General features: G+C 41.6%; 1 protein-coding gene across 2 annotated transcripts in view; it reads left to right on the forward strand.

The window, feature by feature from the left end:
* The window catches only part of carhsp1 (calcium regulated heat stable protein 1), a 29,767-nt gene extending 5,776 nt beyond the window's left edge, over positions 1 to 23,991 (forward strand). For both annotated transcript variants that reach the window (XM_031318761.2, XM_031318760.2), the window contains 4 exons: positions 18,421 to 18,592; positions 21,092 to 21,200; positions 21,568 to 21,690; positions 22,789 to 23,991. In XM_031318761.2, coding sequence (XP_031174621.1) covers positions 18,502 to 18,592; positions 21,092 to 21,200; positions 21,568 to 21,690; positions 22,789 to 22,951 — 486 coding nt within the window. In that variant the 5' untranslated portion in view covers positions 18,421 to 18,501 and the 3' untranslated portion in view covers positions 22,952 to 23,991. The remainder of the gene's footprint in view (positions 1 to 18,420; positions 18,593 to 21,091; positions 21,201 to 21,567; positions 21,691 to 22,788) is intronic.
* Positions 23,992 to 27,719: the final 3,728 nt, after the last annotated feature.

A 27,719-nucleotide genomic window follows, 5' to 3' on the forward strand; every position in this document is an offset into this window, starting at 1 on the left:
TTAAATGATACGATGATGACGTGTGAATAAAAAGTAATAACTAGGTGAAGTCTTGTCGACATTACGAGGCCAAAGGCACACGATCTGCAAAGCGACGTCCTCATATTTGTCTCCTTGATCATAAATGCTTGTTGTCCACTGTGCTGTTAACTGCTGCTAGACCACTTTGAACCCTCACTATGTTTTTTTTTTTTTTTTTTTTTAAGGCCGTGCCTTTTACAGCCGCCAAGTCAGAGGATGGAGCTTGTTGTGAAGGCCTTACATGTTGTTGTGCAACATGATCTGCTGTAATAGTCCCTGTGAGCGCTGGCTGGCAATAAAGCAATGATAATGAGAGAGATAGTAGAGAGATAGTAGAGAGATAGAGAGCTACTGAATTGGAAAAGAAGTTTAAGCATAAACAAGTGAACAGGAAGGCAAAGAGATTTAATAACGCAGAGGAAGAGGAGAGGGGGTCAGCTGCTTTAATAAAAATATACTACATGACCAAAGGGTTGTGGACACCCCCAGCATCTCTACGATAAGTGATCGTTGAACACCTCATTCCAAAACCAAGGGGAAATAACTGCCGCTATAACAGCCTCTACTCTTCAGGGTTTTTTCCTGGCTCAGAATGGGCCTTTGGGGGGGGGGGGGCACATCAAGAGTGGGTCCTCCCCCTCCCCAAAGGAATTTTGAGCGAAACACTTCATTAGGATTCGTATGCACCAAAGCATGGTGGAAACGTCTCTATTTATGTGAAGGAAAACACAGAATTGAGGAGGCAGGTGACCGTTCAAAAACAAAAAATATAAGGGAATATAATGCAGGAAGGGGCATTGGGGCCCGGGTCAGAGTACACTTGACCCCCAAAGTACTGTTTGTTTGATTAGTGTGAACCTTGCATTCCGTGCCTTGGCTTGTAAAAACCAGCTGTGCCAAAACAAGGAAGTGGACTACTATTTAACCTGACTTTGAGAAGTTTTTAACCAGTTATAAAACCGTCTCAACTGCGAGTTGACTGCTGGAAGTCAAAGATGTTTTGGCGCTGGTGATTTATCTTTGGTGCTGGCTAAAACCTCTTTTGGGGGGGGGGGCACCTTAAAAATCCCTCTATGCAGTCATAAACCCTGCTCTTGTGGGAACCTTTTCCACCAGATTTCTAAAACCTGCCTGCAGGGATTTGAAGGGAGGTCAGAGCTCTGTGCAGGCAAGTCAAGTTCTTACCAGTCCCTCCAGGATTTTGCGGCTTTTTTTTTTTATATATATTGTTACGGCCCAAAATGCCTGATTTTGCGGGAGCTTTTGTAAAAAATTGCGATTAAAAAAGTTGCGATGTCTTTTGTATTTTTGTTGCAATGAAATTGCAAGAGACAGTATAAATTGCAAAGAAAAGTTGTGATTTTTTTTTTTTTTTTTTTTTTTTTGGGTATACTGAGTTTTCCTAGTAACCTTACCAGAAAGGCTCAGGATGCTGCAAATGTTGGTATAATATGAAAATGGCTGGTGGATTTAATACAAAAAATTATAATTTATTGAATTAATCAAATTTGAACATATGTGTCAGTGGCTTGTTGATCTTTATATTGTTGGTTAATTTCCTATCCTGGCCTGGGACACACATTCATACGGTTTGATAAAGTAACGTTACTTATTGGACTTTGGTACATTGATGTTCAAATGTATGCAGGTTGGCAGGATGGTCTGAAATGTTTTGCACGGTCTTTCGCTGCACGTTTTGTTGGTCAATGTGAGATGTTTGAGTCACACACGTCTCGTCTTCATATCAGAAACAAGGAAATGAATTTGGCGACGTACACGTGTTGCGTCAACCCGTTCTCACTCCCGCTTGGACAGTGGCTCTCAGGGTCACAAACTGACGCAAAGTCTGGCACGCGGGACTGCTGGGATTGGTTGAAGTCGCGGGAAACTCCGGTTATTGGTCAAATTTGCGGTACAGTTGCGGTGATTGGTCAAAATTGCGAGTCGCACCGAATTCACGGTGATTGGTTGAATTTGCGTGAATTGTTGCGATCGCGAAATCCTGGAGTCTTACGCAGCAAAACCATTAGATTATGGCCTGGCTTTGTGCTCGGGGGCATTGCCATGTTAAAACAGGAAAGGGCCTTCCACAAACTGTTGCCACAAAGTTGGAATCGTACTATCGTCTTAGCGGAGCGGCACATTCATCCGACCAGAGAGTTCTGCCTGTGTAAGGGATCCAGCGTCCTTTCTGTTGGGAGGGGTCTGACCAACTGGGATTGCTGATACGAACAGGGTCTAACAGGAGTGTCAGTTAACAACCGGGACAGCACAATCAATTGTCCGACACTATGATAGTCCACACGACATTAGCAAAATCACAGCAATCAAAATTTTTCGATTTGATTTATTTAGCACATAGTAAAAAACATAATAATAAAAAAACAGTGTTACATCTACGACAAAATAAGTAAAAAAAAAAAAAAAAAAGTGACGTGTTTAGTTCCCTAAAATAACTCAACGAAAGGTAGCATATAGAAAATAAAAATAAAAAAAACATGGAAAACATACTCTATAAAAATGGTACAGAAGAAAAGAACAATTAAATGAGAGAAAATAAAAGAATGAAAGAGAAAAAGAAAAGTAATCAAAACAAACGAAACAAAAGACAATAATAAAAGAATAAAAGGGAAAATCACGGCAATCAGTAATATTAAAATTCACAAAATAAGGTTAACCATCAATCACACTGCTCCAACGTGTTTTACATAATATGACTTGTCTTAAATATCATTGAAAACACTTTTTTTAATTCATATTTTATTTTGTATTTGTATTTTATTTTAGCCCTGTATCTTAATTTTCACTATTTAATTTATTTAGTCTTAGAGTCAGATTTAGCTCTCACCTGTGTGTTTTGTGTGATCTAATGAGTATTGTTGGAGGTGCCTGACGCCTGTCGTCGTCGTCGTGCACATGACGGATAAAGAACCTTGAGCCTTGGTGTTTGTACGAATTAAACAAACAAGATATAACTTGTTAAACAGTGCGGCTTGTCGGTTTTGTTACCTTTGACCAGTGCCAGGCTAGCGGTTCCCCCCCCCCCATTTCCAGTCTTTGTGCTAAGCTAAAGTATGCTAGGCGGCTGCTGGCTGTAGGAGATGGGTGTCAGTATTCTCCTCTGACTCTCAGCAACAAAGAAAATGAGTGTATTTGTTTCAAAGCAACTAAGGCTGCATCTTCCATATTTTTTCATTCTCTATAATGAGAGAGAGAGAGAGATTTTTGTCTCCGTATTTTGTGGCATTTGTCTGTGTTGTATCTATTGTGAACTGAGTTTTTAGTGTCCGTCTATTCTCTGTATGTTTAATGTTATCGGTCCCCTCTGAAAAGCTTTTAAGTAGCTTATTTGGGCTTCCCCATTTCACGCGTCCTACATATGATCATTGTACCTTCTGGAATGTTTTAAATGATACGATGATGACGTGTGAATAAAAAGTAATAACTAGGTGAAGTCCTCATATTTGTCTACTTGATCATAAATGCTTGTTGTCCACTGTGCTGTTAACTGCTGCTAGATCACTTTGAACCCTCACTATGTTTTTTTATTTTTTTTAAGGCCGTGCCTTTTACAGCCGCCAAGTCGGAGGATGGAGCTTGGTGTGAAGGCCTTACATGTTGTTGTGCAACATGATCTGCTGTAATAGTCACCTGTGGGGGAGGGGGGGGAGGAGGGGAGGAGGGGAGGAGGGGAGGAGAGGAGAGAGAGAGAGAGAGAGAGAGAGAGAGATTTTCCTAACAGTGCAACTGTGTATGCATTTAAGAAATAAAACTGCTATGATTTAAAAAATGAAAATCAATTTAATTGTCACGTGAAATGTAGTCCTGTCACCTTCTACAATTCGTGGATCTTTAATGACTCTCCTAGCCTATTGTTGCAGCGCCTGGTGTAAATGTCCTTTTAGGCAGGGTAGGGCACCATCTATTGTATGTTCAGCCAGACGAACCACTCTCTTGCAGGGCCTTGCAGTGAGGTTCTCCATCAGGACGCTCTCGATGATGTAGGTGTAGAAATTGCTCCGTATTTGAGGGGATGCCCAGAATTTCCCCAGGCGTCTGTGGCGCAACAGTCTCTGCCTTGCCTTTCTCACCACTGAGTCAGTATGCAGCGCTCAGGTCAGGCGCTCGGTAGTCTCCCATTGCCATTGCCATTACCTTCCTCCACAGCGCTGCGGAGGAGGGTCTGGCTAGTCCACACAGCATTCTGGGATGGTAGAAAAACTCTCTCAAACACATCACTCAAAGGTCCGCATCACATTTTGTTATTCCAGGTCAGAGGTCCGAAACGATTGGCAATAACAAAATAACATTTAATCTCCTCACTTAAACTTTTAAGCTACATATATTTAAGTAAAGTATTTGATTTTCCTGTTCAATTTGTACCGATTTGGGGACCATGACGTGGAATTTGGTAGCCGTATCCAACGCTACTTTTATTCCATTTTTCTTTTGATTTTCTTTGTGTACATTCCAGTATGCATAAGGTTTGTAGGAAAATGTTGTCACACTAGCTGGTGTTAGGGCACCACGGGACGTGGTCATTCAGCCGGAGTCCCCCACAGAGATTACAAAGGTTTTCCAACCCAGACTCAAACTTTAAAAGAAACGTCAGATTGCGACAGAGTTTAAAGCTTTAATGCGTCACTTTTTGATATTAATGAACGTCCGTTACGTTCAAGCCATTGCCAAATGAGTTGCTACAAAGCTAAATAAGACTATCAGCTCCACACAACTCTCTCTGTATTTCTCAGTATGGCTATGTTCAGAAGAGCGTGTTGTCTGGCGACTTTTGCACGCAGAAACATGAGTGAAGATAAGTCCGTGTTTTTTTTAATCCTGCGTGTCCTCCTTGGCTACTAGCAACAGTGTGAGGGAGGGGTGGGGGTGAAGCGTGATCACAGAAGGCTTGGGTCATGTGGACGCGCCGACAGTTTTGTTGCCATTACTTAATATTCCTTAATGGGGGCGACAGGAACTATGCACTATAGCTTTTAAAGCAGAAAATCCATGTTGTGTACTTCTTTACAAATGAAATAAATGTCAGACTGTGATGTGCATGCTTCTTAGAAAACAACAGGTTTTAGAAATGTCTCGATGTATTGTCTCTAGAAGTGTATTATTCAACTTTTCGTTTTGTTAAAGAAGGAAAAGAAAATCGCAATACTCAATACGATGGAGTTGCAATACTTCTAGAATCGCAATAAATGAAAATCGCAACACAAATCGAATCGGCACCCATGTATCATGAAAGAATCGAATCCGGACAAAAGCATATGGTCCCAGCCCTACAAGTCTGTTTTAACTCCTCTGTACATTACAAATGAGTGCTTATCTGAGCATTCAAGGTCCAGTTAGCAACAATAGTATCTTGTCTCATTTTTGGCCAACCCAGTGCTGAGCAGAAGAGAGGAGCCATTGTCATTTGGAACTAGTCAGCTGGGTCCAGCTCCTGATGGGAAGCTCTGTTGTTGTTGTTGTTGTTGATGCTGCTGTAGTAGAGACACTATTAAGTAACAAATGAAGGGACCATATCTCTGTCTTTCTCTCTCATCCTTTCTCTCTGTGTCTTGATTTATTACCATATAACGATATTATAATATCCAAAATCTAAGACGAAATCTAAGATCTAGTCCCACATCACGACATTGATATATTGCCCAGCCCTAATTTCTAATGTAGCTACAAACATTTGAATATTTCCAAAACTTTATTGGGGAGTATTAGCACGTTTTTGTGTGAGAGACATGTAGAATTTTGACCACGGCTCTTGCTTTTTCCTAAAATAATTTCCTGCTGAATTCTCTTATATTACCGAAGTAGAACGGTGGCAAGTTATTGGGAAATGGGTTTACTGAAAACTTCCAACACTTCCAAATGAACTGCCGTAAAACGCAGTGATTGAGATGGCAGCATTAGCCGGTCAGAAGATGCAATTTCTCCTGTAACTGTCAGGTTCAGTGGTCTCATTGCGGACATAACACTTTGCCTCATAGTTTGTCTGATTGGAGTGTACACAGTGCTGTATTGGCTCTGTAACAGCTTACCACAGCCTCAGTTTCACTACCTAATGCAGGGTGATATTATTATAATAATAATAATAATAATAATAATAATAATAATAATAATAATAATAAAAAAAGCCTTCCAGTAGCTGAGTGATAGCTACCACAGACAAACCCAAACCTCTTCCATTAAGTTGATTTATTGAACTGGATCTAGTGATTGCATGTGTAGTGCTGTGTGTAGTGTGACATGGATTGCAAAATGAGCTTCCTCAGGATGCATTCATCGGACCAAATATCATTTTCAGTATCCCTTTTTTTTGTTTAATTTTATTTATAGTATCAAATCATAACGAGTTATCTCAAGACACTTTACAGATACTGTACATTCTATAATTTACAAAGACCCAACAATTCCAGTAATTCCCCCAAGAGCAAGCATTTAGTGCGACAGTGGCGAGGAAAAACTCCCTTTTAGGGAGAAACCTCAGACAGACCCAGGCTATTAGTAGGCGGTGTCTGACGGTGCCGGTTGGGGGTGTGATGAACAGTGGCAATTATAGTCACAATAAAGATAATGGAAAGTAGAAATAGTAGTTGTAGTAGTTCATGGCGTAGCAGGGCGCTGAGCAGGTCCACAGCTACAGCTGCAACCATGATTTAGGTGCCACCCTAATCCAGGGAAAACTGCGGGGCGAGAAAAGGCCTCCGGGGAATAAGCTCCCCAGAGCTAAGTTAGTAACAAGCATTTCTGGGACATGAATGCACACAGATGGAAAGAGAGAGGAGAGAGAGGATCTCAGTGTGTCAAAGGTAGTCCCCCGGCAGTCTAAAACTATAACAGCATAACTACGAGCTGGTCCAAGGCAAAGCTGAGCCAGCTCTCAAAGGGTTTGTAGATGAATCTGACGACTATGAAGAGAAGCAGAGAAGAGAAGGGGTGCCCCCGCTGGGCGAGGGTGTATAGTTAAAATCCACGAGGAACGAGAAAAGGAACAGTAGAAAAAGATGGTCAATCCTGGAAAAGATGGCATGTTTTTTTTTCTCATTTAGTTGTATGTCTAGTTTTGGGGGAATAAAATACACACATGTTGAACCCACTCTTAAAGATGGGAATTTTCTCTGTCTGGCGAAGGTGAGAGAGTTAAGCGCTTAAAAACTAATAACTATCTGCGTTTTTGATTTTGGGCATTTATAAAGAAATATTTAATTTTATAAAGAAATAAAAAACAAGTTTTCAGGGGCTTTAAGATTGTAATCATAAACGGACTCTCTTAGCCTCTATAATTAGAACATTTAGTAAGAAAGTGGTAGTATCAAAGAAGACACAGTGGTAAACAGCAGTATACGCGGCGACCCAAGTTGCAGCGCTTAAAGTGGGCTGGAACAATCCAGAAAGGCGTTCCGGCACCTTCTTTTAATAAGCAGATTGGCAGTTTCCTATTCCCATCAGTGTTTCCCATTTGTTTAAAATAATGCCAAATCCATTCCAGTGTTCCCCTATTCATTCTCAGCAGAGCACCGCCGTGAGTCCATGAACAAGGCAAGTGTCTGTGTGGTGAGTTCACATGTCTGGAATAATAGCAGGACAGTCGTGTACAAGCTAAACTGGTAAAGTCGGTTGAACAGGTAGGGATGACATTGTCAGTAGCCAATAGGGGGTGGGAGGCTGGAATCGATACAGCATGGTATCGCGATATTTTCCGTGGCAATACTGTATCGATACACGGACATCAAGTATCGATCTTTTATTATACTGTATATGTGTTGGTCACTTTGTTTGCTTGACGATCCAATTTTGCAGCAATAAAACTTGAAGTGAGATGAACAAATTGAGAAATTTATCTTTTTAGATAAAACGGATGTTGACAGAGTTTCCTTTTGGGGACCTAATTTGAAATTGGGAAAAAGTTAAAAAGGTGATAAATTGCATTATGTTTAAAATCGCAATAATATCGTATCGTGACATAAGTATCGTGATGATATGAGTGTTATGAGTGTGCCCGCCACCCCTGAAAGAATAACAAAATTAAATAATTATGCTATATATTCCCAAAAAAATGGATGCGCGAGATATACACATACATGCAATTCACTTCTCATTCCTCGCCTTAAAAGTTAAATTCATTTTAATTTACGGGCTGGCTACGTTGCACGCGTAACATATGCGTAGCGGACCACCCAACACTACGCTTTCACTATAATCAATGAAACTGGCTACACCGGGCACGAGAGCCGTGCGTAGTGGTGCTCTGATTGCCGTTAACACACCATTCATAATTTTGTTTTTTATTTAAAACCCCCGGATCGTGTGGTCCCACTGGACACAGGACACAAAAAACAATGCATAGGCTGCACCACCGTCAGAAGAATTTGAAATGATAAGAAAATTCTACGCTTTAAGAGGGCAAATCCTACCCTCAGCAGCTAAATCATTTCCCGTCTCTGGTGATTGCACAGGATGAGATGTGGCCTCTTCCTTTTTCCTGCTGTATCCAGGAAGTGGTGGTCATCAGGTTTGGTTGTGACACCCTGAGGAGAGAATGGAACTGTCGGAATGAGGGAAACTGGGGGGGGAGAGAGAGGGAGAAGTGAACAGTGTGCTGTACATTGTCATCCTCGAACTACAGCAAAGATGGCAGAGCGTCATGCGTGTTACATCCCACATTGCTGTTGTTGGAATCCAGAGTGAAATGCCGCCGGCTGACCAGGTAACTCGATTACAAAAATATCATGGACTGAAGGGTTATGGTGAACAAGGACTGGTGTAAGCCAACAACTGGCAAGGCCTAAAATTAGAGAACAGAAAGTGTCGCGTTTTAAAATACTCACTAACTAACTTCCCCTAACCATACAAACTGGATAAAAGAAAGATGTGCTAATTAACAGCTATTATGAATTTCAACTTTAAGACAAAAGCTGCTTTGAAGCCAAAAGAGATTCACACGACTGTGGTGCAGTGCATGTCTCTTTGTTTCGAGTCGCTGTAAGGACTTTAATTTCCATGAACTCCAAAGGTTCATAACAAAGGATGAGGTAAAAAAAATAGTTTGATCAAAGGCCATGCTTCAACTCCTCACCCCCTCTTCACTGAAAGCACCCGTATGAATAAATCACCCGTTAAAATGAACTACCTTTTTTGATGTTTATGTATGAAATGAATCGTCCTCTACAGACTTAGAAGAACACATAGATCGGGCCCTTAGAGCCTCTGACAACTTGTTTTTTATATATATTGTTGTCCGAATAAGCAGCATACAAACAATTCTACTTTTGGCAGAAAACCCCATCGCTCAGAGTAAGAAGCAGATTGAGAAAGTCACTCACAAATGTGAAGAGGTGTTGTGAACCAACAACGCAACAAGATGTTGGTTTGGACCACTTTTGGCCATGCAGTAGACGAGACAGTTCCAAACGGGGCACGGCTAAAGTTAAGTCCTACACGAAACAAATGGGTGATGTTAACAAAGCCGAAAATGTGCCAACGACTGGAAACGGCCTAATCGCTTGAAGCATAGTGCTCTTGCACTTTCACCAGTAATTAGACCCGTCCCCTACCTTGGAAATCCAGAGTTCTCGCAAGAGCACAATTTGAATTTGCTCAGCGAGTCACTCTGGCATTGAGAAACAATGTTCATTAACTATGCCCTTGGAGCCGAGCTGCACCAATCACATCGTGTATCTGATATAGGCGGGCCAGAGGCGAGCTAAACCGATGACGACAGCGCTGCGACGTCAAAGTCAATTAGTAAACATTGCAAGATGGCTACGGATGAACACCAGTTGTTTGAAACGGCTTTGGCCGCTACAATGAACGAGTTAGACTTGGCTTTTTATCTAAAAGAGGAACAGAAGATGGCGCTCGAATCGTTCCTTTGCTAGAAGGACGTTTTTGCTGTTTTGCCGACCGGATACGGCAAGAGTTTAATCTACCAGTTAGCTCCGCTGGTACCTCTGGATACGTCACCCCGTGTATTGTTGTGATTGGTCATAGTGTTATCCAATTGCGTGCAGTGAGATTTTCAAATGCATGCTTGGTGCCGCCCCTCGAGTTGGGCCATTTTCATTACTCATTGCCAGACCCTTTCGGATTTGGGTCTGGATTTCCAGGCTACCCGTCCCCAGGAACAAGTAGCAAGGATTTAAGAAAAACACCCCCACAACAAACCGTAACGCAACTGCATTTTCAGATTGTGAATCTTCTGCTTGTGACTTTTAAGACTAAGGTAACCTACAGGAATACTTCACCCTCAACAATGTTGCTGTTGTTACACATGGACCCCTGTTTCTTCAACGCAAGACTTTTTTTTTTTTATTCTTCAAAGTTTTTTTCATGAATTCAAGGCAACGCTCACAGTGAGTAATAGACATACAAATAGTCATTTTGAGGTGACGTCTCAGTGGAAGAGAGTCGATGAGGCTACTCTGACAACACATCAGGAAAGCAGACCATAAATCCCAATTTGATTTAAATTTGGAAAAAGAGCAGCCGGATCCCAGTTATCTGGTACGGTACATTAAAATGGACATGACACCAGTGCTCCTCAAGTAAACCAGTCCAGGGAAGGAGGCTGCTGGTGCGTATCGCAGTGCGTCTGTTCAGCCTTCATGAATGTGTGCATGATTGAAATACGGGAGATAATGCATTGACGCACATCGGAGGGTGACTCATCAGATTGTAGGATCAGGAGCAAGAGATGCTCATGATCCTACAATTTGATGAGTCATCCTCTGTCACACACACACGCAGATCAATTTAGCGTTACACACACACACACACACACACTAACACACACACGCACCACACACACACACACACTGTGTTCGAAACCATTCACTCACTCACTATTCCCTAGATAGTGTTTATTAAACTGTAAACTAAACTATATAGGAAAGGAAATATAGTGGACTATATAGTGAATGAAATTAACGGCGGAGAATTCGAACACCACTACAACATGGCGAACACACTTATATAGTGCACTGTTTCCGTGATGGGGAACGGTTTCCAACACAGCTTCTGACTTCCAAGCACACAGAGAGCTCAGTGTAATAGGCTGTCTGTGTTTAAGGATAATGCTGTCTGCTTTCACTGCTCAACACTGGCTGCATAATGTTTCTAAAGCAGCTTTTCTACTTCTTTGTGTCAGTGCATACAATCATTTTCTTTTACCTGGAGAAGGTTGTTGTTGCCCACAGTAAAACTGTGCCACTGCAGTACAAAGCTCGTCCAACATGTAATTACAGGAGACCCTCCTCTCACTGTCTTTTGTGAATCTGTGTTAGTTTATTCAGCTGTCTTTCCTTATGTTGCCTTTGTGTCATCTCGTCCCCGTTGACATTTCAACTCTTTTCTGTTTTACACCTGGGGGGGGGGGGGGCCTGAGCGAACGTTTGAGAGAGACCGAGGATAAGAGAATACAAAAGGCAGGAGGAGAAGAGAGAGAGATTGGGATGTTGCATAAAAAGTTTCAGTTCCTGTCCTGCTCCCTCTTCCTTGTGTGTGTTTTTAAGCTACTTTTTTTTTTGTATTTTTACCATAGCGTTTTCTTCTTTTTTTGTTTTCTTTTATCCTGATTGTCTAAAAGGCAGTTTTATTACATGTATGGTCAGCTGCCACTACTAAGTGGCTGGTTGTTGCCATAAAAGCTTTCCGTGATATGAATAGTCACCACTCTCCGATCATGGACCCCTGGTCCCTGGGGGCGAAACGCAATGAGTCCCTCATAGGGATACGATACGTATGACGATACGTGGGTCACGATTCAATACATTGCAATATATTTCGATACTGTGCGTAAGGCGATATATTGGGATTTTTTTAAAAGTATAATTTTAGAAAAACTAATACTTAAAAAAAGACATGATGTTCATAAAAGTCTAAGAAGTTTACTTTAGGTAAACAATTCAGTACACAGAAAATCAAACTGCCAGTTTGGGATTGTGGTTCACAGGTTCTTACTGAGCAAATCTGTACATGCTAAAGTAGAACAAAGTTCAGCCATAGCTACAACGTTAGCTTCTAGCAAAAAGTCAGGCACTGTTAGGCGAGGACATTAGTGGTGCGTCTCAGCATAGCCATCTAGCGGTAGGGGGTTTAAACACAACATAAACGTGAACCACTGTCTTACATGAATGTTTTTGCACGTTTCCCTCAGAGAAGTTTCCGATGTCCGTGGAAAGTTCCTGCAGTCAAAAAGAGGTGTAAGTGCCACAAACAAAGTTTGGCTTACTCAGCAGTAGGGAATGTTTGGTTTGCATCAGCAGTGACTTAACACCGCTCAGATACGTCTGAAAAGTGCTCAGTTAACAGTCAAATAAGGCTAATCCTTTCTCTGTGAATACAGCTTCAGATGAATGGGTCGAGTGTTGCAGAGAGTGCCAGACTGAAACTCTGAACAAGTGAATGGAGTCAACGAATGTTTGATGCTGCCTGTGTAGAGACAGTATAATGGCCTCGTGTGTGTGTGTGTGTGTGTGTGTGTGTGTGTGTGTGTGGCCCCCGCCACCCCCCCATTGGGCTGGTATTTGCTGTATCAGCAGGGTCTCTGGGTTGATAGAGCACTATCATGGAAAATTCCATAGGGTGTGTGTGTGTGTTAAAGATGACGATATGTATCAATATTTTCACTTTGTGTTGATAATATTGGATTATTGTGTTGGATTAAATCGATATATTTAGATCCAGAACGATGTATCGTTTATACACATTTAAGGTGGCAGCTTCTCCAGACACACACACACAGGCATGTTATCATGTCTGACCTTCTTGTAATGATCTCCCTTTCCTTATTTTTAACTCCTCATGCTGCTGCTTTTTATAATCTCTATTTGTTTTACACCTCTAGTGACTCAGCTTTTCTTATTTCTCCATGCATGTCTATGCACAGTTTTTAATGATTTTTATTGCAAGCCTTTCATCACTATCTTTTTTTTTTTTTTTAACATTTCAACATCTTTCTTAATTTTATACAGTAAGAATAATTAGTATGGTGTGTGTGTGTGTATATATATATATATATATATATATATATATTCTTGTCCTGGACTCAACTTAAAATTACAACACATTTTCATGCATTTTCTGCTATTTTAAAGTCAAAATGATTAATTGATTTAACAAGTCAATAATTGGCAAATTAATCTTTAAAGAAAAGTTGCTGTGCTAGTCGTCTTGCGGCCAAATTCTGCGTTTCGGTGGCGCCGCAGACAGCCCTTCAAGACGATGCTTGATATTCCACCAGCTGCAACAGAAGCATGCAAGAAGCGGCTTGCCACTCCGCTAACAATACGCTTCTGTTTTTCACGGAAGCTGCGGGGCGTTCGGCAGGCCGGGCAGGATGTTTTAGGACGAGTGCATCCAGTCAATTTACCAAAACGATGGACGACGAGAAATTCATCTTGGAGATATTGAAGATATTAACGTTATACGACACCACAGATACGTTTTTTATTAAGGACAACGCCAGAAAAGAAAAGGCATGGAGTTTAATTGCAGGAGTGCTTGGAGTGGAAGGTAGATCCTAGTTTAATAAAAACTTGTTCTTTCAACAACTTGTAGAGACAATCAAATCTGCAATTCGGGCAGGCAAGACGCTCCCAGGTGTGGTATGGCGCGTGGCAGAGGACGGAACAAATAATATAATCATAGTTAATGAGCCAAATTCTTGAAGACAGTTTGCAAACATTCCCTGCCTGCATCCTCCGTACCGGACAGCAACCTAAATACAGAGGGCGGTGAAATGTTCAAAATGATAGATTACCATCCACAAGCAAGTTTCAAGTTGATTTTTATACCGGATAAACTGAAATCAACTGCTACTTGAAAAGCAGGAAATCTTAAAAAAAAAAAAAAAAAAAAGTTACACTATGCTTGGGAAAATGGTGTCTGGATTTTGTAGTTGGGTGGCTGAAACATGGCAAAAAATCATTCTGGCTCTTTAAAGCAGCATGCAGTAAAGAGTAAGCCTTCCCAGGCTAAATCTGTATTCTCCTTTATCATGTTTTCCGGGCCTCCCTCAGCCATTATCTCTTGCTTATCTTTCAATTTTCCTTTCAGTGTCCTGCTCCTTCTACTGTAAAGACCCTCTCTCCCTCCCTGTTGTTGTTCTCAACCAGCCATTTTCCCTTCACGCCTGTTAATGGTTTGTATTTCCGGTTTTGTTTAGTCTGTTCTCTTTAGTAATTTGAATCTTTACTGTGTTTGAGTTGATTCCCATCCCCATTAGCTGATTGAGTTGTGCTTGTCACTGTCTAAATAAAGGATTGGCCAGTGTATATGCGGGTATTTTGTCATTGTGTGTTTTGGATATTATTGTCATACTGTCGGTGTACAATAACGTTCTTTTTAGTTTCATAAAACGTCCCCAAATTCACAAAAAAGTTGAATATTACTACAGACATTCTGGTTGTTACGTCGCAACGTTTCCTTTTGTTATTAAGAAACCAGGGAGCCTGAGTGGTCCAAACAGTTGGCAATAAAATGGTTTCAAAACGGTTTCATTTACTATAAATTCTTGAGCCCTTTTGTATGAACATGAAATGTAGAGGCCCTGACACACCAACCCGATTATCGCCCGTCGGACAGTCTGGCGAGGTCAGTGACTCGAGTCTGTTTGGTGTGTTCCGTGCCGTCGTCAGTCGGAGGAGCCGTCGGCCTTCATTTGGGCCGATTTGACATGTTGAATCGGAAGGCGGGCAGTCGGACTCAGTGACCAATCTGATTGGTGGCGTGCTAACCCGGAAATGACGAGCGGGATGAGCGTGACTAGAGTCTCTCAAAATCTGATAAATCTTTTAAGCTGACCTTTGTCGATCTGAAATGAAGACAGATTCAGCAACTGCATGGCCTATTTCTCGCTTAAAATGTTTTCAGAAACACGTTTCGGTGAACGTGTACGTCCAATCAGCTGCCAGTTTTCATTTTTTGGGCGACAATACAGATTAGTGCCGCCTGCTGTTATAGAGACGTATTACGTCTCGCGCAGAACGTACACTCAAGTCGGCGTTGCTTCGGTGTGTTCCGAGGCACTTTTTTGACCAACTCGTGGAGGCAGTCAGTTCGACTGCCTTTTCTGCTGATAATTTCGGTGGAGTTACCCCATATTATTTTTCGCGTCATCAATACAGAATTCAATCTAATTGAATGGGAATATACATTGCACTTGACGCACCACTACAAGACTACTCTACAGGTTCGGCGGCATTAATTTGCGGCAAATCATTGCGGCTTGATGGTGGTAACGTTAGCACATAGTTGTATGGACGGCGACATGATTGAAAATGAAGAAAATGGAGATCCCAGAGATTCGGCAGACAAGCAGCAAGCCATTCCCAGTCATCCTTGGCCTTATCTGAGAGAGATGTTTGAGATAGTAGGCACAAAGAATGACTTCTGGCGAATGTGCTGCAAATTGTGTCAACTGAAACAACACAAACTGCTTGGCCGTGTGGTCCAGGTAGCTTTGCATAAAACAATGGTTGTCATTCGCAAGGCTACTTTTACTTTTATATTTGTAAATTTCCAAGCCTGTACTTTGTTACTTTTACTTGAGTAAAGAAGTTAAATCAGTACTTATACTTTTACCAAAGTATCTGTACTTCTACTTGAGTACGGGAAGTGAGTACTTTTGCCATGTCTGTGTGAGAGTAACAACTGACATTGGTACACACACACACTCACACACAGTACACACTATGTAAACAGAAATGGTGTACGTGTTTATTTGCACGTAGAGCGGGGAAGTGAGATCCGATCACAAGTGGTCACTCAAGACGCATTTGTGCTGCCAGGTGGGAACACCCGTACCTAAACCTGTCCACTTGTGATCGGATCACACAGATGAGATTTTAATACCAAGTGAAAATGCGGCCTGTGTGTGTGTGTGTGTGTGTGTGTGTATATGTGTATGGATTGTCAGTCCCAGCCCTGCTCTCCTCCAGCCAGAAGCATGTTGTACAGAGAGGCTGTGATTACATTAACATCATGTCTATCGAGTTAAAATGGATCGCTCACTCTGCTCTGTGCTTTGAAACTATAAAATGTATTCAGGCTCCTGCTGCCGATGTGTGTAGCTGCACGAATGCTCCGCAAACCTTCCTGGATGAATGTAACTTTAATAAAACTCTAATGAAAAGAGTCTGTTAACATCTGTAAGCCCGGTGCTTACAGTTCTTGTGCTTGATTTCCTCCCTTCGGTGCTATTACTCATCCTTGTCCATTATAAGAAACAAATTCCACAGAGCTACAAACTGTAGTCTTTATCTGCCTTTGTTCTATTTTATCAATACTGAATCTGAATGTGCCTAGTCTGGCTCGACGACGGTTCATTTACCGGTTAGTTAGGGCCGCCGGATGTTCCGTCGCATGTCTCTCACCTTCCGCTTTCTTTGTGTTGACGTTCTAACCTCCGGTCGCTTTGGTAAACCACAGCCAGAACCTCCGGGCTAGCAAGCTACACGCTGAAAATGGCAAGTTTTGAAGAACATTTGGATCATCCAACAAGGTAGGCCTGCTTGGTTCCTTCGGGGAATAATTGTAAAGATTTACAAAGAATACGTTTTATGGCATTTCCTCTCTAACTGGGACGTTTTGGGACCGAATGGCGGGGATTTTCTATGGACAAAATACACACGATGATACACTGGTAAGAGAAAATGAGGTTTAACCATGTATCAAGCTAATTTAAATAGCTCACGTTACTGTATTGTGTGAACAGTTAACTTCATTTAATATTGTATGTGGCGTTTTCTTTTGCCGGGTGCAAATGTTCCACCAAAACAAGTTCCTTCCCGAGACCATTTTGCAGAGCCACCGTCACTGCGTCCGGAGCTTAGCACCACCCAAGACGATAGTGATTGGTTTAAAGAAATGCAAACAACCCAGTGCGGTTTTTTTTTTTTTTTTTTTTCTCCTATCCTGGAATGTATGTGTGGTGTAGCCAGACCGTACTCCGCAGCACTGTGGAGGTAGAGCTGGCAATGCGAGACTAGAATGTGCTAAATGTTTTCTTACCACTGCTGCTTCCTGTCCATCACCTGACAGCAACAGGAAGTGACAGTTATTTTTAAGAAAATGATCCATGTAAAACATCTTTCCTGATTCGTTCATTCATTTCATGTTAAGACGGTAGTTAATTTCTAGCTTGATTCAACAATAATGACAGGAGACAGGTTAGCGTTAAAGGAGCTAAATGTATACAGCTTGCCTAATGAAATCATTTAGAACAAGACAAAGAGTCTACCGCCATGCCAGCGGCTCTGTGAGGCTGTACTTAGACACAGCGCTGCTTTGAGCTAACATGCTAACATGCTCACAGTGACAATGCTAACATTGTAATGTTAAGCAAGTATAATATGTTATTTTGCACATATTCTGTCACAAACCAAAGTCATTTTTGACCTTATGATGGAGGTAGACGAAACAGTAAGGGGTCACCACAGTTATTTCAGTTTATCTTATGGGTACCATGACTGCCTGTTAGGGGTGTCACGATTTTGATTTTAAATTTAAAAACGATAGAAATGAGATTTAGATTTTTGCTTATTGAAATCAGAAGCAGGATCGGCCATTTACCCAGCATCCCTCGCTCTCTCCACCCCCACCTACTTGTGCCAGTCGAAATAGGTTGAAATCGTTGGGAAGTATATACACTTAGCACCCTTAACGGTTATTTTTTACCTTTTTGGGGAGTGGGTTCTTTTATATTTTTTGAGGGGGACAAATCTACCTTTTCTAAATATTTGGGGGGACATATCCGTTGAACCTCCCCCACCCCCCAAAATCTATGCCTATGCTGGCACTTGTAATAGTGTTATATCCTGATTTTGTAAAATGGAAAATCCCCTCCCCTCTTCTGTCAACAACCACAGAAATTCTGAGAAATATTGATTTGAGTGCTGGACCTGGTGCCTCTATCATTGTTTAGTTTTTTTTTTTTATAAATAGCTGACAGCCCTCCCTCCCCCTTCTCATGTTTTTTTTTTTCTTTTTCTTCTCTTTGAATAATATACAGCTGAAACGGAAAGTTTAATCAATGGAGGTTTTCTTTTTCTGCCTTTCCCTAATTGGTTGACACAGCTTGTGATGTAAAATGATGATGTAAGTCCCGCGCCAACGTGAATGAGGAGACTGTTTTCTGTCTCTCTCAGGTCATAGCGGCGTTGGCCTGTCCTCAAATTGGTGTTGCCATGGTAACGAGAGTTCTGAGAATGGCTCCAGCGGGGTCACTGATTCAGTGTTGTGCTTTCAAAAAACTGAACAAAGGCGTGCGTGTGCGTGTCAGAACGATGTATGGTTACACGTGTGTGTGTGTGTGTGTGTGTGTGTGTGTGTGTGTGTGTGTGTGTTGTCACCACGATCAGTTCTAAATATGTCCTCCTGTCCTCCTCTTTCCAGGTGTTTAACTTCTTCTGCTGCGCTCCCTCTTGAGTGACCACCCACGCTTCTTCCCCGCCCTTTGACTCCACCTCTTCCGTGATGTCATCTCAGGCCACGCCCATCCAAGGGTCCCGACCAGTGACCCCTCCCCTGATCTCTGCAGGATCCCCACCGTCTCCAGTTTCACCAGGTACAGAATGATTTTTTGAAACTGTATCGTACTGGAACCTCTCTTAAAGGGGCACTGATTTTACACATGAAGAATAGAAATACTAAAGCCTGCATTACAAACGGGAGCAATGTATTTGAAAGATGTGGGCAGTTACCAGACAGAAAGGATCTAATAAATGATGTTATCAACTTGCCTTATGGGGAAGGATCCCCATAGCGCTTAGAGTTCATAATACTATAAGACGGGATATCTCGGCCTCTGCTACAAATTTCTGAAAATGACCTATTTTGATAAAAAAATGATTGACTCGTATAATTGAAACGGATTGACAAATCGGAATTTCACCGTTAACTTTAGATCAGCAAAGCCAGCAGACGATCGTGACAAGGTTTGGAGACGATTGACATTGGAAGTTTTTTTTTTTTTTTTTTTTTAGAAAATTGTGACAAAGTCGCAAGATTTGACATTTTTAGAGCAGAAGATCGCTGGAAAGATGCAGACAAATTGGGAGATTAAAATGATGAACGTTTTTTGACTCCTGGCAAAAAAATGTAAACTTGGCTGTTACAGCGCCACCTTGAGGCCATTGAGTGTTATTTTATTTGCCTGAGTAGTTAGTGGAATTTGCAACCCACCTGACAATTTGGGTGACTTTTGTGTCACAAACACTTTTAGCCTACTTTTAGACTTTCGACTTTATTGTCCCCAAGGGGGAATTCTTTGTCACAAACACCGTAAGTTATGGACACAGCATGCTTACAGAGAAACAAAAGTACACACAGAACAGAATGACATGCAGAGAAATAACACAGACCGAGTGGCAGTGATTTATCTGGGACTCTTGTTTAGAGCTGCTATAGTCTATATACATGACGTTTTACTTCCGGTATTGTTCAGGTGCCGCCGGAAATTCCCCTCAATGCTCAATGCCCCTCATTTAGGCCGGATGTCCCTCACTTTCTGCTTTCTTTGTGTTGTAATTTTAAACTCTGGTGGATTTCTGAGGACTATGGTTAACTGCTCCTCAGATCTCTGCAGGGTAAATCCAGACAGCTAGCTAGACTATCTGTCCAATCTGAGTTTTCTGTTGCACGACTTAAACAACATTTGAACGTACACGTTCCACCAAAACAAGTTCTTCGAGTTCCCGAGGCTATTTTGCAGAGGCGCCGTTGCGCCATTCGGTGCTTAGAGGATTATGATTGGTTTAAAGAAATGCCAATAAACCAGAGCACGTTTTTCTCCAATCCCGGAATGTTGTGTGGACTCGCCAGACCCTCCTCCGCAGCGCTGTGGAGGAAGGCCTGGCAAAGCGAGAATAGGGCTGCTATGGCTGCAGGCACGAGGCTTTTTGCCACAGTGAGCTCTCTTGCAACACAGGGACCTGTACCTGCATCCATAGGGCAGAGTGGTGAAATGGCTGTTCAGTGGGTCTGTGTTGTCCTGTGCTATTGTGGTTGCGATGCGTGTGATGGCCTTATAATTGAGATCAGACAGTGTGGGTGTGGGGACGACCAATTAATTTAGCAGCAATGTGGGTGATGACAAAGTCACCGTGGAGACCAAGTAACCAAGTTACGTTAAGTACATTTTGCTGCTAGTACTTCTGTACTTTTAGGATTTCTTGTGCAGGACCTTTTCTTGTAAAGGAGTATTTTTACATTGCTGTATTGGTACTTTAACTGAAGTATAGGATCTGAATTAGGGCTGTCAATCGATTAAATGATTTAATAATAATGTATAACAATAACAATAACTTATTTCACTAGTAAATTGCTGTTGAACGACAAAAACAACCACCAGGTGGGAAAACGACATTTACAATAACTCCAAATGCACCACGAGGCTGTAGTTTACCGGTTTCATTGAACGCACCGTCTGTGTTGTTTTTCCGATGGCTAAAACACAGTCAAACTTTACACCGTTTAGCGTTAGCTGTCAGCATTTTAACCGTTTTTAATCCAGCTACTAGCTAGCGGTAGGCTAACATTAGCTGCTGTCGAGTATAGTGTTAACTAGCTAGCGGTAGGCTAACGTTAGCTGCTGTCGAGTATAGTCTTAACTAGCGTCACGTGCAGCGTTGTGTTTGTGTTGCCGTCTGTTTCAGAGCATCAGAGAGAAGTGCAGACATATCAGTGGTACCAGATTTCAGTAGCCAGGGTTGGCAGGAAGAAGATTTTTACAAGTAAATGTTCCAGTTAATGATCCAGGCAGAACATTCTCGTCTCCTTCCTTCATTTTACAGTCCAATGGTGGCTAGAACAGCTGGTATGGATTAATCTGCGTTATTTTTTTTAAACGCGTTATTTTTTCTCAGATTAATTAATCGAAATTAACGCGTTATTTTGACAGCCCTAATCTGAATACTTCTTCTTCCACCACTGATGCTTAGTCACTATACTGGTGACTTGTCTGACATTGTTTCCTGGAAGTGTAGTACAGAAACCAACAGTATACTGCCGTGTGTTATTTAATGTATGATGTAACACATAGTTGTTGTTTTTTTTGTCCAATCAGAGTCCCTGCATCCTCCAGCCTGCAGACGAAGAGACCGCTCTCCTTCCCCCATGAGAGGTTACCTCATCCCCAGCCCTCTGCCTACACGCAGAAACAGGACCTGCTCAGCGTAAGTACACACACACACACACACACACAAAAGTGTTTTCCCTAGCCATGTGAAAGACTAAGGTGCACGTATTTGGCGGGGGGTTCAGGCGTCCTTCCTCAAGAAAATGTTACATTGAATGTAAAACGGTGAAACATTCAATCATGAGTTTGTACCCTGTTGGCTAAGTTACATATTGTTATATATATATATATATACACACACACACACACACACACACACACACACACACACACACACACACACACACGGGTAAAGTGGGCCAAAATGATCCGGACAACTGTTTTTTTCTCTCTCACCTTATACTTCTTCCACCTCTCTCTCTCTCTCTCTCTCTCTCTCTCTGTCTCTGTCTCTGTGTGTGCAGGACGGCTCGTGCATCAGAGGGTCCATTGTTCACTGGTGTGTGTAAATGCTTCTCCCGCTCCAAAGGCCATGGCTTCATCACGCCATCCGACGGGGGCAGCGACATCTTTGTCCACATCTCAGAGTAAGTGTGTGTGTGTGTGTGTGTGTGTGTGTGAGAGTTGGCAACTAAACGACTAATGGATTAATCTCTGCAGCTCTAGCTGTGGGGATGAATTTGTTTATGTATAAGTTGATGTGTGTGAGTGTCCTGGGGAGTGCATATTGGGGGGTGGAATGTTTTTATGAGTGCTAACAGTCCTTCAAACTATGGAAGAAAGCGGACCGCTTTCTGAATAAAATCTATTTTAATTTACCATAATATGTTCTAATGACTCAGATTATGTGGAAACGATGTGAAGAGAAAGGCGAGACACACAGCGTTGCAGTGAGGTTATTCTGGGGGCGAAGCTTGTCGATGAGTGTGTTTTTCCTTCATTGTCTCTGATGAGGTGTGTGAGAGGGCTGCTTTTTTAATCTCTGACCTCAAACAATGTCACAGTCTGTAGAAGTAGAGGGACACACACACACTCACATTAAGAGGGATGGCAGTAGCTACAGGAGTGTGTAGGAGGACAACAGATTATCTGATGGCCTTCACCACAGTGCCTTTGTTATCACACACAGGCTTAAAATGTATAGACGTCAGCAGTGTATATATACACACTACCGGTCAAAAGTTTGGGGTCACTTAGAAATTTCCACTCCATTACAGACAGAATACCAGCTGAGATCAGTTGTAGAAAGAAGTGGCTGATCTTTAATGCATATCTACATTGCCCATTATCAGCAACCATTCATCCAATGTTCCAAAGGCACATTCTGTTTACTAATCTGATATCATTTTAAAAGGCTAACTGAGAAAACATTGGAGAACCCTTTTGCAATTACGTAAGCACATAATGTAATCTGAAAACTGCTGCCCTGGTTAAAAAAAACAATGCAACTGCTCTCAGCTGGTATTCTGTCTGGAACGGAAATTTCAAAGTGAGCTCTGGAATCAAAATGGCTGTCAAGTGTGTGATGAGAATTTTACCCCAAACAGCTGGTCCAGCACCAAAAGGGCAAGAGGAGACAAATGAGTCCAGTACAATACTAGGACAGGCCCGCCTGCCGCTTTGCTTCCACTGTTTCATAATTTGTTCCGTCAAAGCCCTTTTCTTTCTTCCCCTCTCCCCTCCAGCATCGAGGGCGAGTATGTGCCGGTGGAAGGCGACGAGGTGAGCTACAAAATCTGCTCCATCCCTCCCAAAAACACGAAGATCCAGGCGGTGGAGGTGGCCATAACCCACCTCAAGCCGGGAACCAAACACGAGACCTGGGCCGGACGCGTGGTCAGCAGCTGAGCACTGTGACTTGCGGAGGGTGGGGGAGGGGGAGGGGGGGTCAAAGAGGCTGAGGCCGAGGTGGGTGGGTAGGGTGATATAGAGAAAATCAAGAGGGAAGGAAAGGATGGGGAGAATTGAAACAAGGGTTGTTAGCAGACACAGTGGGCAGTAGGGCTGGGTGTCGTTCAAAAATGTTCAGTACCAACACCGTGACTTTGATACCGGTTCCTAAACGCTACTTTTTTCGATACCAATTTTATAACACAAAAAGAAATTATAACATTACACATTACGGCCTAGTCCCTGTGCGTAACGTAGATATATTTTTTTCCTGTGTGCATTATTAGACCTTGGTAGAAGCATGCTGCATGCTCATTGGCTCACTGACACTGATGAGATTTACTCCTTTAGGTATTGAAATTGGTTATTGAATTTTCTTTCGATACTCGACACTAAGGACACAATTCGGTCGGTGCCTAAAAAAAGTACTGAAATCGGTACCCAGCCCTAGTGGGTGAAGGGAAAACCCAAGCTGGCAATTAAAGGAGACATGGCTGAGGCGACTAGTAGAGGTTTAAACCAGAGGGAAATATTCATGATCTCATAGGTTACTTATGTTGAAATGTGGGAAGCTTCTTCTGCCTTACCTGGGAAATGAGTAACTATACTTTGGGAAAACATACAGTTGGTTTGACCGGTAAGTGAATAGATATATGATTACAGTGGAAGAGATGTTTATCATAGAAAGACGTTTTCTTGCTTAGATTTGTAGACTCCCTGTGTTGACATTTGATGGGGCTTTTTTTTTTTTTTTTTTTTTACCTTATTTGATGAGGAAATTCATTTCAGTTGCAATTATTCATTTCTGGGAAAAAGTTGAGATTGATTTAGTTGAATTCAACTTCACAGCATTTGAGAATAGACTTACTGCGTGTGCCTACTTCTACCCAGAGAACTGACAGCTCTGTTTGTGCCTACTTTAGCCAACCTATCATCTGTATTTGATCATGTGTAGGTGACTATATGAGTGAATTAAAGCATTGTCAACAGGTATATAACAGTGGATTCTGCATTTTTTTTTTATTTAAATTTTTTTTTTTTTTTGGATAAACATGTTTTGGAAACTATGATTGGAGTGTGTCTGAAGCAAATAAAAACGTGTTTCCTGCAGTGATTAACTGGGCCGGTGTTGTACTGAACTCTGTGACCTGTTTTCAAAGTTTTGGGTTTCTTTCAACCAAATTGCCCAAAGTAACTTGGATGCATGCATGTACGTTGTATGGAACCCATGCATCATTCTTCCCAGGTAAAATGAATCATTACTTCCATTGAATTGTGGGTGTTTTATTTAATTTGATAGCATTTGAGAAAAATGTTTAAATGGTTTTAATGCAGTATCCTGCCTAAACTTTGACATATACCGTCTGTGATTCACTCAACATCCTCTGATCTTAACTATTAGTCAGAATAATTCATACTTTTTGCTTTTTTTTAACTCAAAAATTTGGTATGATGTCATATAAATTAAGTTTATTGACCATGAATTTAAAAAAAAAGCGCTGAAAAAAGCGACAAAAACATTGAGAAAAGCAGCAAAAAAAAAGTTTGTATCAATTTTCAAAGTTCGTGGTGGACGGAAAGACAACACGAGGGTTAATGGGGGAACAGACTTCAACGCAAAACCGGTATGTATGTATAAAACTTGTAAAAAGAAATATTCTTAAGAATGGTCCTAAACTTGGGCGCCTGGATAGCTCAGTTGGTAGAGCAGGCGCCCATATATAGAGGTTTATTCCTCGACGCAGTGGGCACGGGTTCGACTTCGACCTGCAGCCCTTTGCTGCATGTCATTCCCCCTCTCTCTTCCCTTTCATGTCTTCAGCTGTCCTGTCAATTAAAGGTCTAAAAATGCCCAAAAAATAATCTTAAAAAAAAGAATGTTCCTAAACTTTGACTTATAAGTAAAATAAAAGAAGCTAAAAGTTAAGTGTGTTACACCAGAGGTGACTGCATTGAAATAAAAAAAAGCACTGAATCAGCCAATAGGGGGGCCTCCAGAGAAGACGTGCCATGGCCGCATCACATCAGTCATCACGCACACCTCGTTTATTGTGTCTAACGCTGGCATGCTTTTATTAAATTGAATCATGCATGGGGAATGCAGATATAACGTATTTCTCCTACATTTATCTTATCAGTAACAAATCTAAAATTAGTTAAATAATGATATAGTAACTATTTGAAGTGATATATATCTGTGGTGGTTATATAAAATACTGGTATTATGTGTTTAATGGTTTGAAATAAATATTGATTCTGGGAAAAGTATCGATTTTAAAAAATTGTCGCAAAAAGAATCACAATACATAGGATTTTTGATTATAACCCCCTAACCCTAACCCCCCCCCCCCTCACACACACACACACACACACACACACCCCTAATGTCAATGTTTTGAAAATGTGAATTACAGGTAGCCTAATACAAGCGAATGCACATCACCTTGATTACATTAAGGGGTTTCCTTCTCTGAAAGTCTGTCACGTGTTGCAGTGGATTCATCATGATGAGCACCACAGATACGCCTCCATCTGCTGCCCTCTTCTGTCCACATTGGTCTACTGCTGTAACAGCTTGTCACACAGTTTAGAGGCCAAACTGTATCTTCTCTAAACTGAAAAATGTGTCCCTGAACAAAGGATGGTCCAAATTCAAAGTTGCAGAACGTTACAGGGAAGACATCCTCCTCCCTCATGTTGTACCCTTCCTACAGGCTCATCCTGACATGACCCTCCAGCATGATAATGCCACCAGCCATACCGCTCGTTCTGTGCGCGATTTCCTGCAAGACAGGAATGTTAGTGTTCTGCCATGGCCAGTGAAGAGTCTGGATTTCAATCCCAGCACGTCTGGGACCTGTTGGATCGGAGGGTAAGGGCGAGAACCATGCCCCCCAGAAATGTCCAGGAACTTGCAGGTACCTTGGTGGAAGAGTGGGGTAACATCTCACAACAAGAACTGGCAAACCTGGTGCAGTCCATGAGGAGGAGATGCACTGCAGTCCTTAATGCAGCTGGTGGCCACACCAGATACTGACTGACTTTTGATTTTGACCATCCTTTGTTCAGGGACACATTTTTTCCATTTCTGTTAGTCACATTTCTGTGAAACGTTGTTCAGTTTATTTCTTAGTAGTTGAATTTTTTTATGTTCATACAAAGTTTTACGCATGTGGCTGAAAATAAAAGCAGTTGAAAGTGAGAGGATGTTTATTTTTTTGCTGAGTATATTTCAGTACTTGAGATGGTCAGCCCATAATTAGATGCTGATAAGAAAAAGAAAACTGACAAAGAAATAGCTCTATATTAGGACTATTTATTAGAAAGGATGACATGGTGCCCCATGGTGGTACATGGGGTTTATTTTTGAGGGATAATGTAAAGCCAGCCGGTCATTATCGCATCGGGGACAGCCTTAAGGGATAGCAGTACATTGTTCAGTGAGATGCAGATTTCTTACAGTATCAGGGAAGACGCTGTCCCTTAGCCTAGTGGCGCTGGCCCTGATGCTGGGTCGTCTCCTGTCTAATTGGAGGAAAGCAAACTGTCCGTTTGCAGGGTTGGGACAGTCCCTCATGATGCAGGACAGTGGTACAGTGGTGGAAGAAGTACTCTACTTTGGTAAACGTACTAATACCACACTGTAAAAAATACTCTGTTACAAGTCAAAGTCCTGCATTCAAAATGTTACTTAAAAAAATATATATGTAAGTATCATCAGGAAAATGTATTAAAGTACTAAAAGTAAAAGTACTCAATGCAGAAAAATCCTCCCGTTGTAGAAACTGGAAACGTTCCAAACAGTTCTGTGTTTAATCGGCTAATCATTTCAGCTGGACTTGTGTAGGCCTGTATATTGTTGGGTAGTTTAATTTATAATAAAACATCGTATTTTATAAACTACATGTGTTTTTATGCAAAAAACTAACTAACTAAACTAACTAAACAATTTGTAAAGTAACTAAAGCTGTCAGAATAATGTAGTGGAGTACTGTAAAAAGTACAATATTTCTCTCCGAAATGTAGCGGAGTAGAAAAGTGGCATGAAAAGAGAAGACTCAAGTAAAGTACAAGTACCTCAAATTTGTACTTAAGTACAGTGCTTGAGTAAACTTACTTAGGTACATCCCCTGTTTGTCCCACCCGCTGCAGTGACTTAGCTCTTCATATGAAAGTATTGTGCAAATTGAACAGCCTTTAAATAATGCTTGGTAGTGATTTGTGTATTGCTCTTAGTTCTGCCGGTACACATCAATAAATAAATAAAGTAGAGCAGATATACCGTACGTGTCAGCAGGACGTGAGGATGCTCCAGTCTCCACCACACACCTGTAGAAGGACGTGAGGACCCAAGTGCCCAGGGCCAGTGATCTCCAGTTGGTTCAGAAAGTTAGTGTTGCTGGGCCTTCTTTACTATGCTGTTGATACTCCAGGTGAGCTTATCTGAGATATAGGAAAAGAAGACCATTTTTACTGCAGCACTTTACATACTACTTTACTAGGTACTTTAAACACCTATAGGCCTACTTAAAAGTAGGATTGTGAATCCCGGATTTGTTATAGAGACAAACAACAGTTGTTACATCGTTGCTACTTTTTACTTAACTAAAGGATCTGAATTTCTTCTCACCACTAGGCCTGTCTGTACTGAAAATGCATAGGCTACTCTCACTAAGTAGGCCTAGCCTACACTAACTCAATCCTTTAGGCTACTACATTATTGTAG

Source organism: Sander lucioperca, chromosome 21 (assembly GCF_008315115.2).
Source record: "Sander lucioperca isolate FBNREF2018 chromosome 21, SLUC_FBN_1.2, whole genome shotgun sequence".
Lineage (NCBI taxonomy): Eukaryota > Metazoa > Chordata > Actinopteri > Perciformes > Percidae > Sander > Sander lucioperca.